General features: G+C 39.8%; 1 protein-coding gene across 1 annotated transcript in view; it reads left to right on the top strand.

The window, feature by feature from the left end:
- The first annotated feature begins 912 nt into the window (after nucleotides 1-912).
- The window catches only part of LOC120063363 (netrin receptor UNC5D-like), a 280,363-nt gene continuing 265,303 nt past the window's right edge, over nucleotides 913-15,972 (top strand). The window contains exon 1 of the mRNA XM_039013708.1: nucleotides 913-1,204. Within this exon, the coding sequence (XP_038869636.1) occupies nucleotides 1,123-1,204 (82 nt within the window). The 5' untranslated portion in view covers nucleotides 913-1,122. The remainder of the gene's footprint in view (nucleotides 1,205-15,972) is intronic.

The raw sequence follows: 15,972 nt of genomic DNA, 5'->3' as shown, positions 1-15,972 counted from the left end.
TCTTAAATTAGTATTTGAGTAATTCCTGGGTTATTCTTTGCTGTCCTTGAAGAGTAATTTGGGCTATCCAATATGAAGCCAGAAAAGTGGAGTGGGATAAAGCAGGCAGGGCGATGCGTTTAGAGGTACTGGTACATCAACCATAATCTAATAGGCAAGGTGACGCATACACTTCAAAGGGAATTGCCCCTGCCAAAGTTAATGGGATGCTGTGGTAAAACTGATGAAAATCAAGGATAAAAATCCAAGGTTTTGGAAAAATACTTATTCCTCACTGAAAATAATACAATCTTTTAAAAAAATGTATTGGCCTTCAGGTAATGTGCATAATATTGAGGTCCATCCCATAAGAAAATATATTGCAGTCGGAGTGCAATATAACTGCAGAACACTGCGGCATAACTGCAGTTAGAGTGCAGTATAACTGTAGTTATTCTGCAATTACATCTTCCAAAATACCACAGTCGACTGCAGTTACAGCACTTTCAAAACTGGAACCTGTTTTTGTAAGGGATGCTAAATTCAAGAGTCCAACCTTGAGCGTAATCAACCTTGAGTGTAATTTTAATCTTCATCTTTTGTTCATTTGATAGGGGTAAAATGACCTTACTCAAATAAACCCCACCTCCCTAAAAATATTTTTAAAATGAACTCTTCTTCCTTCATCATTTACAGAAAGGCTACAGTGATGTCGTGGGAAGACAAATAGACTCGACCCTGATTTTAACATAACACCAGCCACGGTATGTCCAACTGCGTAACTCTCTGCTTTCTCTGGGCGTTTCCGCCATTCTCCTCTCCTCCACGCCCACCGCGAAGCGCCATTGGTTTACCGGTCTGTCATATACAGATTGGCATGAGAGGTGCTAGAAAAGTCTGAGCAGTACCCCGCAACAACGTCTGTGTGTTGTTACACAGTAAAGTGAAGTAAAGATGCGGTTGTCTGGTGTGTCAGCGCAAGGTTCTTTGCAGCGGGATAGAGTGACTGTCCCATGGTCCATGATAATTACATAGGAACCTGTTACTGACAGCACCATGTCAAGGCTTGCAAGAACAGCGTGAAAACGGGGCAATTTCTCCCGGTTCAGCGCATCCACTGGAAAGTGAAGCTGAAGCTACAGTATGTGTGCGATGACGAAGGGACGCTACCTCTCCCTGGGCTTCGTGTTCCTTGTTTATTGCACAACGTGCACGACATCTAAAGGTAAGGTTCCAAACAAGACATCTAATATATCCAAATAATTTGGGTATCATTTGTGTGTTTTTTACTTGTCTCCAACATTGGGTCCAGTAACTTGACAGGTGCGGTTTCTTATTTGCGCACTTACACATCAGCTTCATGTTGCTTGTGTTTTGCCTAGTTTCTCTAAATGAACTGAAGGACTGCTTGAGTTTGACACTTTTTTTGTCAAAAATATTAGTACCATATTAGTACCATTTGATCAGTAACACCAATTATTTTTTGTCATCCCTTCGCTAGAAGGACGTACGGTTCTGTCCTCATTATCTTTTCTTCAACAATCCGGATACTGTCTTCTCCCCGACTCCTCAAACAGTTTCTCAATACAGTAATTCGTTTTACCCGTACTATCTGTGTCTTATATTGAACTGGTTGAATAGCCTTTGCTTGACAGCAATATCATGTGCTGTGTGAGAAGCAACAGGCGCAAGAATGATCATAATCATCGTCCGCTATCAATTTAGAGAGCAGTTAATGCAAAAGTAATTTACACACATGGTAAGTATGAATTAAAATGAATGCAAATTTAGAGCAAATGATTGGATGTTCATATAAGAAAGGAAAGGGTTACAACATCATCAAGTAATCAATCAGCTACCAAGGACCTAGGGATATGTCCCAAATGGCAAACAATTCCTTATGCAGTGCATTACTTTTGACCAGAGCCCAAGGGAATAGGGTGCCATTTTGGATTGAGCCCTACTGTATCCATACTAGTCCTTCAAGTGTATGAGACATAATGCTTCCCCAGTAGGTCAGGGTTTCCCAAACTCGGTCCTGCAACCCCTGGGTGCACGTTTTGTTTTTTGCCCTAGCACTACACAACTGATTCAAACAACCAACTTATCAAGCTTTGATTATTTGAATCAGCTGTGTAGTGCTAGAAGGGGGGGGGGGGGGGCAGGGCCCAGGACTGTGTTTGGGAAACCCTGCAGTAGGCTAATGGGGATCTGTTCCTCCACATTGGGGTGCGATGGGCTACTGGGGATCTGTTAACTTCTCTGCGCTACGGATCCCTTTTACGGGATCATTTTCCTAACCAACCGCCGAATTGCAGAGTGCAAAATATTACTAAAAATATTTTTAATCATGCAATCACAAGTGAAATATACCAAAACACAGCTTAGCTTGTTGTTAATCCACCTATCGTGTCATATTTTGAAAATATGCTTTACAGAGAAAGAAATCCAAGCTTTTGTGAGTATCAATCAATGCTAGAACAGCTAGCCCCAAATTAGCATGGTCACGAAATTAATAAAATTAATAAAATTAATCGCTTACCTTTGATAATCTTCGGATGTTTGCACTCACGAGACTCCCAGTTACACAATAAATGTAATTTTTGTTCGATAAATATTACTTTTATAACAAAAAAACGCCATTTGGGTTGCGCGTTATGTTCAGAAAACCAAAGCCTCGTTCCGTTCGACGAAAATTCCAAAAAGTATCCGTAATGGTCGTAGAAACATGTCAAATGTTTTTTATAATCAACCCTCAGGTTGTTTTTAACAAACATAATCGATAATATTTCAACCGGACCGTAACCTATTCAATAAGAGAGAAAAAGAAAATGGAGAGCTCCCCTCTCGCGCGCAGGAACTATTCAGAGGACACCTGACTACTTTTGAAAAATCTCGTTCATTTTTCAAAATAAAAGCCTGAAACTATGTCTAAAGCCTGATCACGGCCTGAGGAAGCCATTGGAAAAGGAATCTGGTTGATACCCCTTTAAATGGAAGAAAGACTGGCCAGGAAACACAGATTCTTAAAAGAAAATATCACTTCCGGGATAGATTTTCTCAGGTTTTCGCCTGCAGAATCAGTTTTGTTATACTCACAGACAATATTTTGACAGTTTTGGAAACTTTGGAGTGTTTTCTATCCTAATCTGCAAATTATATGCATATTCTGCGATCTGGACCTGAGAAATAGTCCGTTTACCTTGGGAACGTTATTATTTTTTTTAAACATCTGAACCCTAGCGTCAAGAGATAAGATGTGCTTCAGGTGTTGTGCACTGACTCCAGTTCTGCATTGGCTTGTCAGCTATTGCTTATTGAAAATATTAAATGTCTTTATTCCTAGTGTAATGTAGGCATACATTGTGTTTTGATTTGCATTCCTGGTGGGGAAAACCAATTGAGTTGATATGAGATCATTTCGCTCAATGGCACAAAACCATAGACCAGTCAGGGCTACAGTGGTTGTGCTTGAATTATTTTGCAGCTTGGTCTGGAAAGCTAGTGGATGACTGGCTGTGTCTCAAATGGCATCCTTTTTTTTTTTATAGTGCACTAAAATGGCACCCTATTCCCTTTATAGTGCACTACATTTGACAAGGCCCATAAAGGGAATTGGGTGCTATTTGTGACTAAGCCTATGTATTTGGTAGAGGCCTACTTCAGTACCCTAATATGAAGAGACCTCCCTTCTTGCCTCTTGGAAAAACGTGTGTCACAATATTCTGATGGAGGTCAAAACAGGTGTTGCACGCATATATCTTCACAAGGTTGATTCTATTAACCAACCAGCACCATCACGGTAGCCTTTGAAGCACTCGGACCTTACCCCCCCCCCCCCCCCCCCCCCCCGGTGCCACCACTCAACAGATTAAAGCTCTTAAGGATCAATGGAGTTGTGGAACAGCAACAGCACTATTCACCACAAACTAAAATCACGCGAGGGGTCATGAACGGAGGTTTCGCCTGTACAACACTACTCTAAGCAAGCCCAGTGCACGCTGCCCTGGGGAAACTTTTAAAAGGATTCACAATTCCAATCTTGCCTCAACACACGCAAGGATAGGATAGTGTTCTGATCTCCATCTATCAGGGCTGAAGTAGGCTACATACAATATGATTTCATATGTGAATCAGATAATATGAAATCAGCATGCTATATAGAACAATGAAGCTACAGTATAATATATATTATTATCCTATATACCATGCTGATTTCATGTGGACTACAGCACGTTTGAATAAATGTTGTAACGCTCCTTTGAAAATGTGTTTTATTTGTGATTCTATGTTTGCAAGCCATTAGCATGGGATTGATCAGGGGTCTTGCCTGATCAGTATGGAGAATGGTGTGTTTTGGTGAAGATTGTGAAAACGATGTGTTCAATAGATAATCATGATCATATGAATGATGGTGTTTATCCATTTCTGGATACAAGCTATATAGATATAGATAGATGATGTCACTTGCCATGATGAGGATTGATTGGTAACTGTCGGAGAATGATTCAGAGATCAGCAGATTTGACATTGTAACGAGTTGGTGATGGCTGGATACCATGCTGACCATGAATCACGTTGGCATCATTATCAAAGTGAGATTTAATCTCAGAGGTGTAGTATTAGGTAACATCCCAAATCACCCCCTTTTCCCTCTACCCATGGATGAATGAAGGACGGGCAAATTAACTAACCAAGAAGTCCTGCATTCATTTCCATTGAATTAGTGTGCAACAAAGCACAGTATTGTGTTTCCAATTAAATTATGGAATATACAGTCAGGTTCAACATTATTGGCACCCTTGATTTAAAAATAGTAATTACTTTGTCTGAGAAATTGTATGTATGTATGTATATATCAAATCAATATAGCTCAGTATCTATTTTATAGTCTTTTTTTGCTCATCTTTATCAAGGGTGCCAATCATTTTGGACCTGACTGTACATTCCCTTTGTATAAATCCTTAATCTACCTCATTCATTTAGAATTGATTATTTAATGTCACCTGAAACATGATTTATGTGTATCCTTTAGGTTAGAAGTGAGTACTATTTAGCTGTTAATATTAAGCTAGCCTAGTTATTGCAATGAAGACTGGATAAGAAAGCTGTCTGGTACATCACAATCTTTACATTATTCTGTGCAGCCTTATCATCCCTTGGCTCTGAATCAATAGTCAGTGCAGAACCAACCGGCCATGCGGCGACGTAAATGCATTTATTTTATCTGAGTCCTCCTCCAGAGGTGTGTTTTAAAACATATTGTCTTTAGGAAAGTATTCACACGCATTGGCTTTTTCCACATTTTGTTGTGTTACAGCCGGAATTGATTACATTTAGGTTTTGTGTCACTGATCTAGATAGAATACCCCAGTGGAATGATATTTGAAGAAAATTTAACTTAAAAAAATGAAAATGTAACGGCTTTCTTCCTGGGATGAAGGAGAGGACCAAAATGCAGCGCAGTTAGTGTTCAACATGTTTAATATAACGATAAACAATGGACATTAACAAAATAACAAACGTGAAAGCCGAGACAGTCCTATCTGGTGCAGAACACAAACACAGAGACAGGAAACAACCACCCACAATCCCCAACACAAAACAAGCCACCTATATATGATTCTCAATCAGGGACAACGATTGACAGCTGTCTCTGATTGAGAACCATATTAGCTGAACACAGAAACAGACGAACTAGACACACAACATAGAATTCCCACCCAGCTCACGTTCTGACCAACACTAAACAAGCAAAACACATAAGAACTCTGGTCAGGACGTTACAGAAAAGCTGAAATGTCTTGAGTCAAGTATTCAACCCCTTTGTTATGGCATGCCTGAAATAAGTTCAGGAGTACAAATGTGCTTAACATATCACATAATAAATTGGAAGGATTAATTCTGTGTTCAATAATAGTGGTTATCCAGTTTTTTTTAATGACTACCCCTTCTTTGTACCCCACACATACAATATTTGTAAGGTCCCTCAATCGAGTAGGGAATTTCAAGCACAGATTAAACTACAAAGACCAGGGAGGTTTTTAAATGCCTCACAAAGAAGGCCACCGATTTGGTAGATGTGTGTGAAAATAAAATATTAAAAAAGCATATGCTGAATATCCCTTTGAGCATGGTGAAGTTATTAAATCGGCTTTGGATGGTGTATCAATACACCCAGTCACTACAAAGATACAGGTGTCCTTCCTAACTCGGTTGCCGGAAAGGAAGGAAACTGCTCAGGGGTTTCACCATGAGGCCAATGGTGACTTTAAAACAGTTAGAGTGGTTGTGATAGGAGAACATTGAGGATGGATCAACAACATTGTATTTACTCCACAATACTAACCTAAATGACAGCGAAAAGAATGAAGCCTGTACAGAATACAAATATTTTCCAAAACATGCATCCTGTTTGCAACACGGCGCATAAGTAATACTACAAAAAAATGTGGCAAAGCAATTAACTTTGTTCTGAATACACAGCATTATGTTTAGGGCAAACACAACACATCACTGAGTACCACTCTTCAAATTTTCAAGCATGGTGGTGGCTGCATCGTGTTCTGGGTATGCTTGTCATCGGCAAGGACTAGGGAGTTTTTTAGGTTAAAAGAAACGGAATACAGCTAAGCACAGGCAAAATCATACAGGTAAATGTGGATGTCTTCATTCCAACAGACACTGGGAGACTAATTCATTTTCAGCAGGACAACAACCTAAAACACAAGCCACATCTACACTGGAGTTGCTTATCAAGACAACATTAAATGTTCCTGAGTGGCCTAGCTAGTTTTGACTTAAACTGGCTTGAAAATCTGTTGCAAGACTTGAAAATGGCTTTCTAGCAATGATCAACAACCAACTTGACAGAGCTTTCAAAAGAATAATGGGCAAATATTGTACCATACAGGTGGTACAATACAGCTCTTGGAGACTTACCCAAAAAGACTCGCAGCTGTAATCGCTGCCAAAAGTGTTACTAACATATGTACCAAATGGCACTCTATTCCATTTATAAGCCAATAGGGTTCTAGTCAAAAGTAGTGCACTATAAAGGCAATAGGGTGCCATTTGGTATACAGCCAAGGTTGGGTCATGCAAGACCTGTAGACTGGCTGCCTGAGCATCCAGCAGGACTGTAGAGCTGACAGCAATCACTTTGTTCGAGAGAACAGCACAATGTACAGTGCCTTCAGAAAGTATTCACACCCCTTAACCTTTTTCAAATGTCGTTGTGTTCCAAAGTGGGATTAAAATTGATTTATTTGTCATTTTTGGTCAATGATCTACACATAATACTCTAACATTTATAAAACATTTATAAAAAATAAACACATATATATTGGTTAAATAAGTATTCACCCCCCCTAAGACAATACATGTTAGTAACACTTTTGGCAGCGATTACAGCTGTGAGTCTTTGGGTAAGTCTCCAAGAGCTTTGCAATAAACATTTGACATGGAGACTCATCAAATTGCTTTATAGACCAGTTCACCTCTGAACCAGGGTGCTCATTGTGCCTCTCTCTGTTAGCTGCCCTGAATATGATTGACACAGTTGGACCAATATCCGACACACACACAAAAAAAATGAAAAATTAAGACCTTGGTCTGAAATTGCCTCTACTTTTATTTTTTGTAGAATATTTGTTTTTATTCAGCAGTGTAGCCGGGCATTGATGAAAAGAGACGAAGGTCAAATCTGTTGTTTTCACTCTGAGATAGTAGGGGGCTGTGATATTTCCAACTGCCATTCTGTTCTAGAATGAATCATCAGAATCTGGCTGTCAACGTGTGCAGTTCAGTGCCCAGAATTACATTTAAATGAAACCAAATGGCTGTACATTCAAAAGTGATAAACAGTGATGATGGTGGTAATAAACACACAGCCCCCTTGCTCTGTTAGACCAGCTAGCTAGCAGCTACTGCCTGGGGTTGCTGTTTAGGCCCTTATTTTATGACTCATGTCTTTCTGTGCATCAAGATGATTAAATACAAGAATACATGCATCCACTTAAATTGATGAATTATTTTCTTTGTATGAGCGTACAGTACAGCCATAAAAGTGTGTCTACTACTCTCACCCCTGTGCTTTTCTCTTTATGTGACAATGTGCATGATTATCCTGCTCTAATATAGCTATTTGGCTTGAAGATAAAGTGTTTTCAGTGGACAACTAGCTTAAATTACACCCCAGATGGTGTGACTGAGTGATGAGCTCTTTATCTCACTCTCACTGACAACTTGGGAAATTCCGGAGGAAAATCAATGTAGGCATTGGTCCCCCCCAAAAGCATTGTTTTGAATTCCATTCTCCAATTCTAATGTCATGATGGGCTCATGTATAATAAAGGATGCTGAAGTTTTTTCATTCTTTATCGGTGGTAGGGGAGAGCAATCAGGACAGGGTGAGGTGGCCCTCTTGGTCGCAGTGCTAAATCATGTACAATCCACAGAGAATACGTTCATCCATCTCAGTCAACACATTCAATCGGTGGTCTTGACCAGCAACACCTCTTCATTCTAGAACCAGGTGTGTGTCCCAAATGGCACTCTATTTCCTTTATAGTGCACTACTTTTGACCAGGACCCATTGACCAGGGTCTACTATGGATTGGAGAGCAGCTTTTATAAGTGTATCTATCTACAAAACCTTTCCTGGATGCAGTTGCAGTATAATAGAACGAAGTGCTTGACTTCCAGGAAGCATTTGACAGTATGTAGTGTTAACAGACAGTGACAGTATGGGGATGAGAGCGGAGCATCATGGAGAAGGACAGATACTTGATGACTGGTAGGGGGAATACTTTCTGGGGAGCTTGAGAAATGTGGCCCATCTTGGGAATAATTAAAGCATGGTCTGATGTGCTTGCAGCTTGTAACCTTGTGCTTGTATGACATCTTTACGTCATGCAGTACAGACGCTGCAGCGTTGGCTCTGTGGACGAGATCATGGTCTTTCCAAGCCCCAGTTATCTTCTCAGTGTAGTGAGAAATGGTTACTGGTAAATTGAGTTGCGTGTCATAGTAAGGAGAGACAAAAAAAAAAAAAAAAAAAAAAAAAAAAAAAATTCTACGAAGTTACAGTTCATATAAGGAAATCAGTTAATTGAAATATATTAATTAGGCCCTAAACTATGGATTTCACATGACTGGGAATACAGATACCTTGGGCCTCACAATGGGCCTCTCGTCACCGTATCTCTGTGCTTTCAAATTGTCATCGATAAAATGCAATTGTGGTCATTGTCTGTAGCTTATGCATGCCAATACCATAACCCCCACCGCCACCATGGGGCACTCCGTTCACAACGTTGCCCACACGATGCCATAAACGTGGTCTGTGTTTGAGGCTGGTTGGACAAACTGCAAAATTCTCTAAAACGGCTTATGGTAGAGAAATGAACATTCAATAATCTGGACATTCCTGCAGACAGCATTTGTGTGACAACTGCACATTTTAGTGGCCTTTTATTGTCCCCAGCACAAGGTGCACCTGTGTAATCATGCTGTTTATTCAGCGTCTTGATATGCCACAACTGTCAGGTTGTGGCAAATAATAAATGCTCACTAAGAGGGATGTAAACAAATTTGTGCACACAATTTGAGACAAGTAAGCCTTTTGTGCGTATGGAACATTTCTGAAACATGTAAGCAACACTTTACATGTTGTGTTTATATTTTTGTTCAGTGTAGTTCTAAAACGACATTCAACACAAGCTATAAGTGGGGGTTTAGCCTACTAGTTTATCCGTAGCCTTTATATAAAGTATATTTAGAAAAACATTTGTGTGAATTTAACTGCGTCCACAGAATCACAAAGTTGTTCCCTTTATCACATGCATATTTTTCTTTCTAAGTGTGAAATAATCCTACTTTCTTCAAAAGTAATTCGTTCAAAGCAGCCATTTTTAACACAATGTACCCTAGTACCCATTTGCAAATCTTCCTTGGTCAACGTACAAGTTAATACCATTGCCTAATTTGCGTGAATTCTTTGTCCATTTAGAAAGTTACCTGTGGCGTTACAATTTTGAATTAGGCAGCCCAATTCTGATCTTTTTTTTTCACTAATTGGTCTTTTGGCCAATCAGAGCAGCTCTGTAAAAGATCTGATGGAAAAAGATCTGATGTGATTGGTCTAAAGACCAGATTCTATCAAGGCACAAGGCAAGACCCAAATGCAGACACAGGTGGCAGATGGTTGGAGTCTTACAATATTTATTAATCCAAAGGGGTAGGCAAGAGAATGGTCGTGGACAGGAAAAAAGGTCAAAACTAGATCAGAGTCCAGGAGGTACAGAGTGGCAGACAGGCTCGTGATCAAGGCAGGCAGAATGGTCAGCCAGGCGGGTACAAAGTCCAGAAACAGGCAAGGGTCAAAACTGGGAGGACTACAAAAAGGAGAATGCAGGAGAATGGGAAAACCGCTGGTTCACTTGGAAACATACAAGACGTACTGGCACAGAGAGACAGGAAACACAGGGATAAATACACTGGGGAAAATAAGCGACACCTGGAGGGGGTGGAAACAATCACAAGGACAGGTGAAACAGATCAGGGCGTGACAGATTTGGGCTGCCTGTGTAAACACAGCCTTAGAGTGAAGTGATTCTAATTCAAAATGAGGCATAGAATAAAAATTGTAACCCCACAGATAAATGATTTGATATACAACATACAGTATATGAGTGGTTTCAGGTTTTAGCTTCAAGATACAGAATTTTTTTCAGTTAAATGTTGAGTCTTGATTATGCCAACCTCGTCTGCAAAAATAAACAGAACTGGTCAGTTTTTAACAAATCTTAAATGTTCTGTTAATTTTTACTGCCTTTTGTCACCAACTGCGTTGAGATCTTTTTGTCCGTGTCTTTGTGAGAAAAAGAGTAGGTGAACGGATGATCTCTGCGTGTGTGGTTTCCACCGTGAAGCATGGAGGAGGAGGTGTGATGGGGTGCTTTGCTGCTGACACTGTCTGTGATTTATTTAGAATTCAAGGCACACTTATCCAGCATGGCTACCACAGCATTCTACAGCGATACGCCATCCCATCTGGTTTGTGCTTAGTGGGACTATCATTTGTTTGGGATGAGTTGGACCGCAGAGTGAAGGAAAAGCAGCCAACAAGTGCTTAGTACATGTGGGAACTCCTTCAAGACTGTTGGAAAAGCATTCCAGTTGAAGCTGGCTGAGAGAATGCCAGGAGTGTGCAAAGCTGTCATCAAGGCAAAGGGTGGCTACTTTGAAGAATCTCAAATATAAAATATATTTAGATTTGTTTAACACATGTTTTGCTGTTGGTTACTACATGATTCCATATGTATCATTTCATAGTTTTGATGTCTTCACTATTATTCTACAATGTAGAAAATAGTACAAATTGAAAAAAACTTGAATGAGTAGGTGTGTCCAAACTTTTGACTGGTACTGTATATATCTTATTTTGAGCGATATTTTAAAACTAATAGACCAAGGCCTTTCAAGGAGAGAAGCATCGATCGATCCTCTTGCTTTCTGAGTGGCTATAAAATAAGCTACAGCGTTGGCAATGAACCGGTGGGGAAGTTTGAATGGCAAGAGTGACAAGTAGCTCTGATGTGATGTAATCACATTGGCTAAATTCATACATTGACTAAATTAATAAATTGCTGCACTTATACATTGCAAACATAAACGGGCAGATACATTTAATTAATTCACACAATGAACCCACAGACCTGTCAGTGACAGTGTCCCAGATAACAATTTCTATTGTTCAACAGCTTATTTTCGCCCACAAAAAGACACAGAAATCTAACCTGTTCCGAATAAATATTTGACAGACTGCGACAGGATGATATTTTGCAAAGGGTGCGAACTGCGTCATAAACAAGACGTGCTCATATTTATTTTAAGTGTATAAATAACGGACTTGGTGAGAGGGCCTTTTAGCTACATATGATTTTGGAATAGTTTGCTAATGTGAATCTTTCGGGTGGTTTATGGTTTACCAATTATGATTTTATCAGAATTGGTACAGCTATGTTTTCCTTCTACATTTAGTGGGGGAAATCATTGTGTTCGACTCATTTGCCATTGCGTTTGTTTTCAATAGCACAAGTGTCTACCATATTGATTTGACCATGTCGTCTAAATACGGAGGCACACACACACACACTTACTTCCTGTAAAAATGTTTACAGCTTCATGAAAAACCTTTCTTAGCAACGCTATGTTTAATTGGCATGAACATAATGTGTTTCTTGTACCTAAGAACAAAAGATTGCTGATTGGAGAGGTTGAAAGTGGTCCATTTATCAGAAATTCACAGAAATAGAAAATTAACCAGGTACAAAGGTCCTCTCAAGGGCTCACTTCAATCCACCATGCAATGTAGTATTTACACTGTAGCATATACCCCATGTGTTTTCGGAACAAGCCATGGGTGGGGGGCAGTATCAAAGGCTACTGTGCAAACACCGCTAAGGCAGGTCTCTGACTGAATCTGGCCATAAGCCTCCATGTAGTTACAGGTGTGTCAGCTAAAAAGAGAGCCCACATCTTTTATTCAGTCGAAGAGAATTCAATATTATTATCGAAAAACATGTCATGTTGATTTATGGGTGCATTGCTGAAATCTATATTTGACTATCTCAAACAAATGGTATTTTGATAGAGTGGGGTTCCTCAGTAAATCTCTGTATAAAATCATAGGACGGCCTACCGCAGTGTTATTTCTATTCTATTGAGTTGGATGACCTAAAGCTATTTTATAGTTGTTTTGGCATTAATATAACAGCTCAGTAGGGAGTAACATAGTGTAAGGTTCATCTATGTTAATTGACCTCTGTTTGCTATTCTGTTCACAGTAATGATTTTCAATGAGCAAGAAACCTAAAGGTTTCACATGGTGTTAATATTTAGGCATTTTATATAGGGGGCACGGAAATTTGTAGTTAAAGTGCAGCGAGCAAGACTTCATCCTTCAGTGAGGACGGACAGTGTCACTGAAATAATAGAGATTCTGCTGAGCTAAGCAGTGAGCTGGTTCCAATGGCAACCTATTACGTACCTAATGCAGTACACATCCTCAGTCAGACTACCAGTGTCCATCCAAAATGGCACCATATTACCTATATACTTTTGATCTAAGCCCTATGGACCCTGGTCAAAAGTAGTGCACTACATAGGAAATAGAGTGCCATTCCGGACACAGCCAGTGTGCCTTTAATCTTGCCCTAGCTGCATGCCCAGTCCCAAGTGACCACCAAAAGTCAGCCTGATGGTCTTTCACTGTTTCTTAAGCCTCCTCATCTGAGGCCCGTCGGTCGGCTGTTCAAACATGTCCTCTGTTGATCCATAGGGCGAATTCAGTGGGAGAGAACAGGGCAGAACAGTGCTGTAGGACAAGTTGTGATAGAAATAATTGAGACACAGCCATAATACACTCCATCCTGGTGGACCAAGCAGTTTCTGTATTCGGTCCATGGTAGCTATTGATCCACCTTATTGTATTAGTGCTTCTATTATATGTGATGCACGTCACTGTGCTGCTTAACTGTCACTTTCTCCCTCACACGTCCGATACACGTGGTTATTTGATCAATGCAGCTGATATTCATTTTGATAAGTGAAGTGTTTCTTATTTAAATTATACTTGAAGAGCCTTCCATTATTAGTTAGTTATACAATATCTACTACCAGGTTTTGATTAATGTGGAAGTATGAAGATTGATGCATAGCTGAGCACTATGTTAGAAACACCATTTTTTTGGTATCCATTATTCACGTAGAACCAAATCCCAGGTTGCTCCTATATCCTTTTGTTTTCTCATGGATTTTGTCTCAGTTTTATGTCAACTGTTGAATTCATTTTAATATTACTGTGTTTTATAGCAGGGTTCCCCAACTGGGGGTTGAATTTGACACGCCAAGTCTGAGAAAAATAATATATATATATTTTTTTCATTGTTGGACATAAAAGACTGTAAAAACACCAGGAAATCAGCTCAAAGTGATTTTAATTTAAGAAATCTGTTACCAAGTATTCCCATGCATAATAGAGAGATGTGAGATCGTATAAAAATGTGAGCAAGGTTTGAAATTATTATGTTTTAGTCAAACATCTGTTTGGGCTTCTTGCGGTCAATTTGCAGTCTACAAATGTTCCAACTTGCAATTTCTTGACTGCTTATCTGTTTTATGGTTTATCTCCTTGTGGCAGCCTGTTTCCCCCCTTTACCCACCGTATCCTCCTTTTCATATAAAATCACTCACTGCGAGTTTGAACTGAATTGATGAATGATCAGAGTAGGCCTCAAGGGTGCTGGCTACAATGCAACGAAGAGTAATACAAAAACACATTTAAAAACTGTCACACGGGTGGAGGCATCAGGCATCAGTTTACAAGGAGCAGAGACGGTTTGCGCATATTTCAAGCCAGGGTTTTGGACAGGATAATGAGGCAGACAGTATACCTGGTGAAGACTTGAGACAGCTGCTGTTAACTCCTCACCGCTCCTCAGCCATATGTCAACAACAACATGATACAACACCTGAAGAAATCTCTCACTGATGATGCCATGGTTGTTGGTTAGAGGGATCTCGTCTCATTGTTGAGAATGTCTAGGAGAGAACTGATGCGTTTGTCTGTAACGCTAGTACTGTACCAATAAGAGGACCCTTTTCTTTTGTTTCTCGTACTCTTTTGTTTGATTTTGCAGTCGAGTTATCATTCAATGTAGTTATAGGCCTATTTTTGGTAGGTATTTTAATGAGCATGTGTAGGAGGTGAATAACAGTATACTTTGATCTGTGGTGGTGTTCATTGATTTTTCTTACCAGGGGTTCCTGGTAGCATGGCCTATATGACCTGAAACAGCATTTCTGAAAACTCCATTGTACTCCAAGCTGAGTAACTGTTGGTTTGTTATTGCCCTGAAGGCAACTTCTTGTTTTTCCCTTTAAAAGACAGTTTTTGTTCTGAAACATTTCTTGAGGGTTGGCTCCGTAGTGGATTCCACAAACCTCACATTTCAGATCATGTTGTATTCATCTCGCCCTTTCAGGTCACACTGCAGCTTTGTTGGTTTTATTCTGTACCCACGCACCACACGCCAAAATCATATGTTGTTTGAAGCTGTAATGAGCATTGTATAGAAATATTCACATTTCAAAATTGTATCTGACTGAGCTATACTTGTCCTTTGCGTGCCCATGAAATAGCTATGTGTCCTCCGTCGGCCCGAGGCAGGAAGCATTCAAGCTCACAGTGATTTAATGTCATGTTCTTAATGGAAGGACACATTGAGATAAGAGCCAGCTTCTATTTTATCCTGTCTTATATCCCAAGGCATGTGAAACCCATCCACTTCCTCCCTGAAAGCAAACTATCCCTCATGGAGGGGGCAGAAATCACCTCTTAACAGTAAAAAGCTTTTAACTTCATCCCTCTTGCAAAGCCAAGAATACACCCTGCCATGTTCTGATCTGAGGACATAGACCCTGGTGCCGTAGCCTAACTATACTGTATGAATTCATCAGTGCTGGTGCCATTTATGTAATGAACATGTCAACATAAATGACGCAGTCATATGATCAACAGGCCATGATGTTTGTGTAAATATAGCTAGCTATCAATAAGATCTTATTAATTTTAAATAAAGCATAATTAATGCAAGATTTTTTTTGCATTCTAAATCCCAACTGGTGATGAATCAGCACTCTGTGATATATTTACACAGCCGCTCTGATTTTAGCTAACAAGTTATGTTGGAGCGGCGCACTGCTGCACACTTCACTGCGTAAATACAAACTGGATCCAGACATTTATTGAATATTACAAAGGAACATTAATATGCGAAGATGGCGAACTGAGGGGGAACAAAATCTCTACATTTTCTTAGCTGATATACCCTGACAATAGTATTATTACTTAGAAAAGGTTGCCTACAGGGGAAACAACTTGTATATTGCAGCAGACTATACATTGTCAGACATTTCTGTTGATCC

The sequence above is a fragment of the Salvelinus namaycush genome, chromosome 18, assembly GCF_016432855.1.
Source record: "Salvelinus namaycush isolate Seneca chromosome 18, SaNama_1.0, whole genome shotgun sequence".
Lineage (NCBI taxonomy): Eukaryota > Metazoa > Chordata > Actinopteri > Salmoniformes > Salmonidae > Salvelinus > Salvelinus namaycush.
The sequence above is the reverse complement of the archived record's forward strand: the minus strand, read 5'-3'. Positions and strand labels throughout refer to the sequence as shown.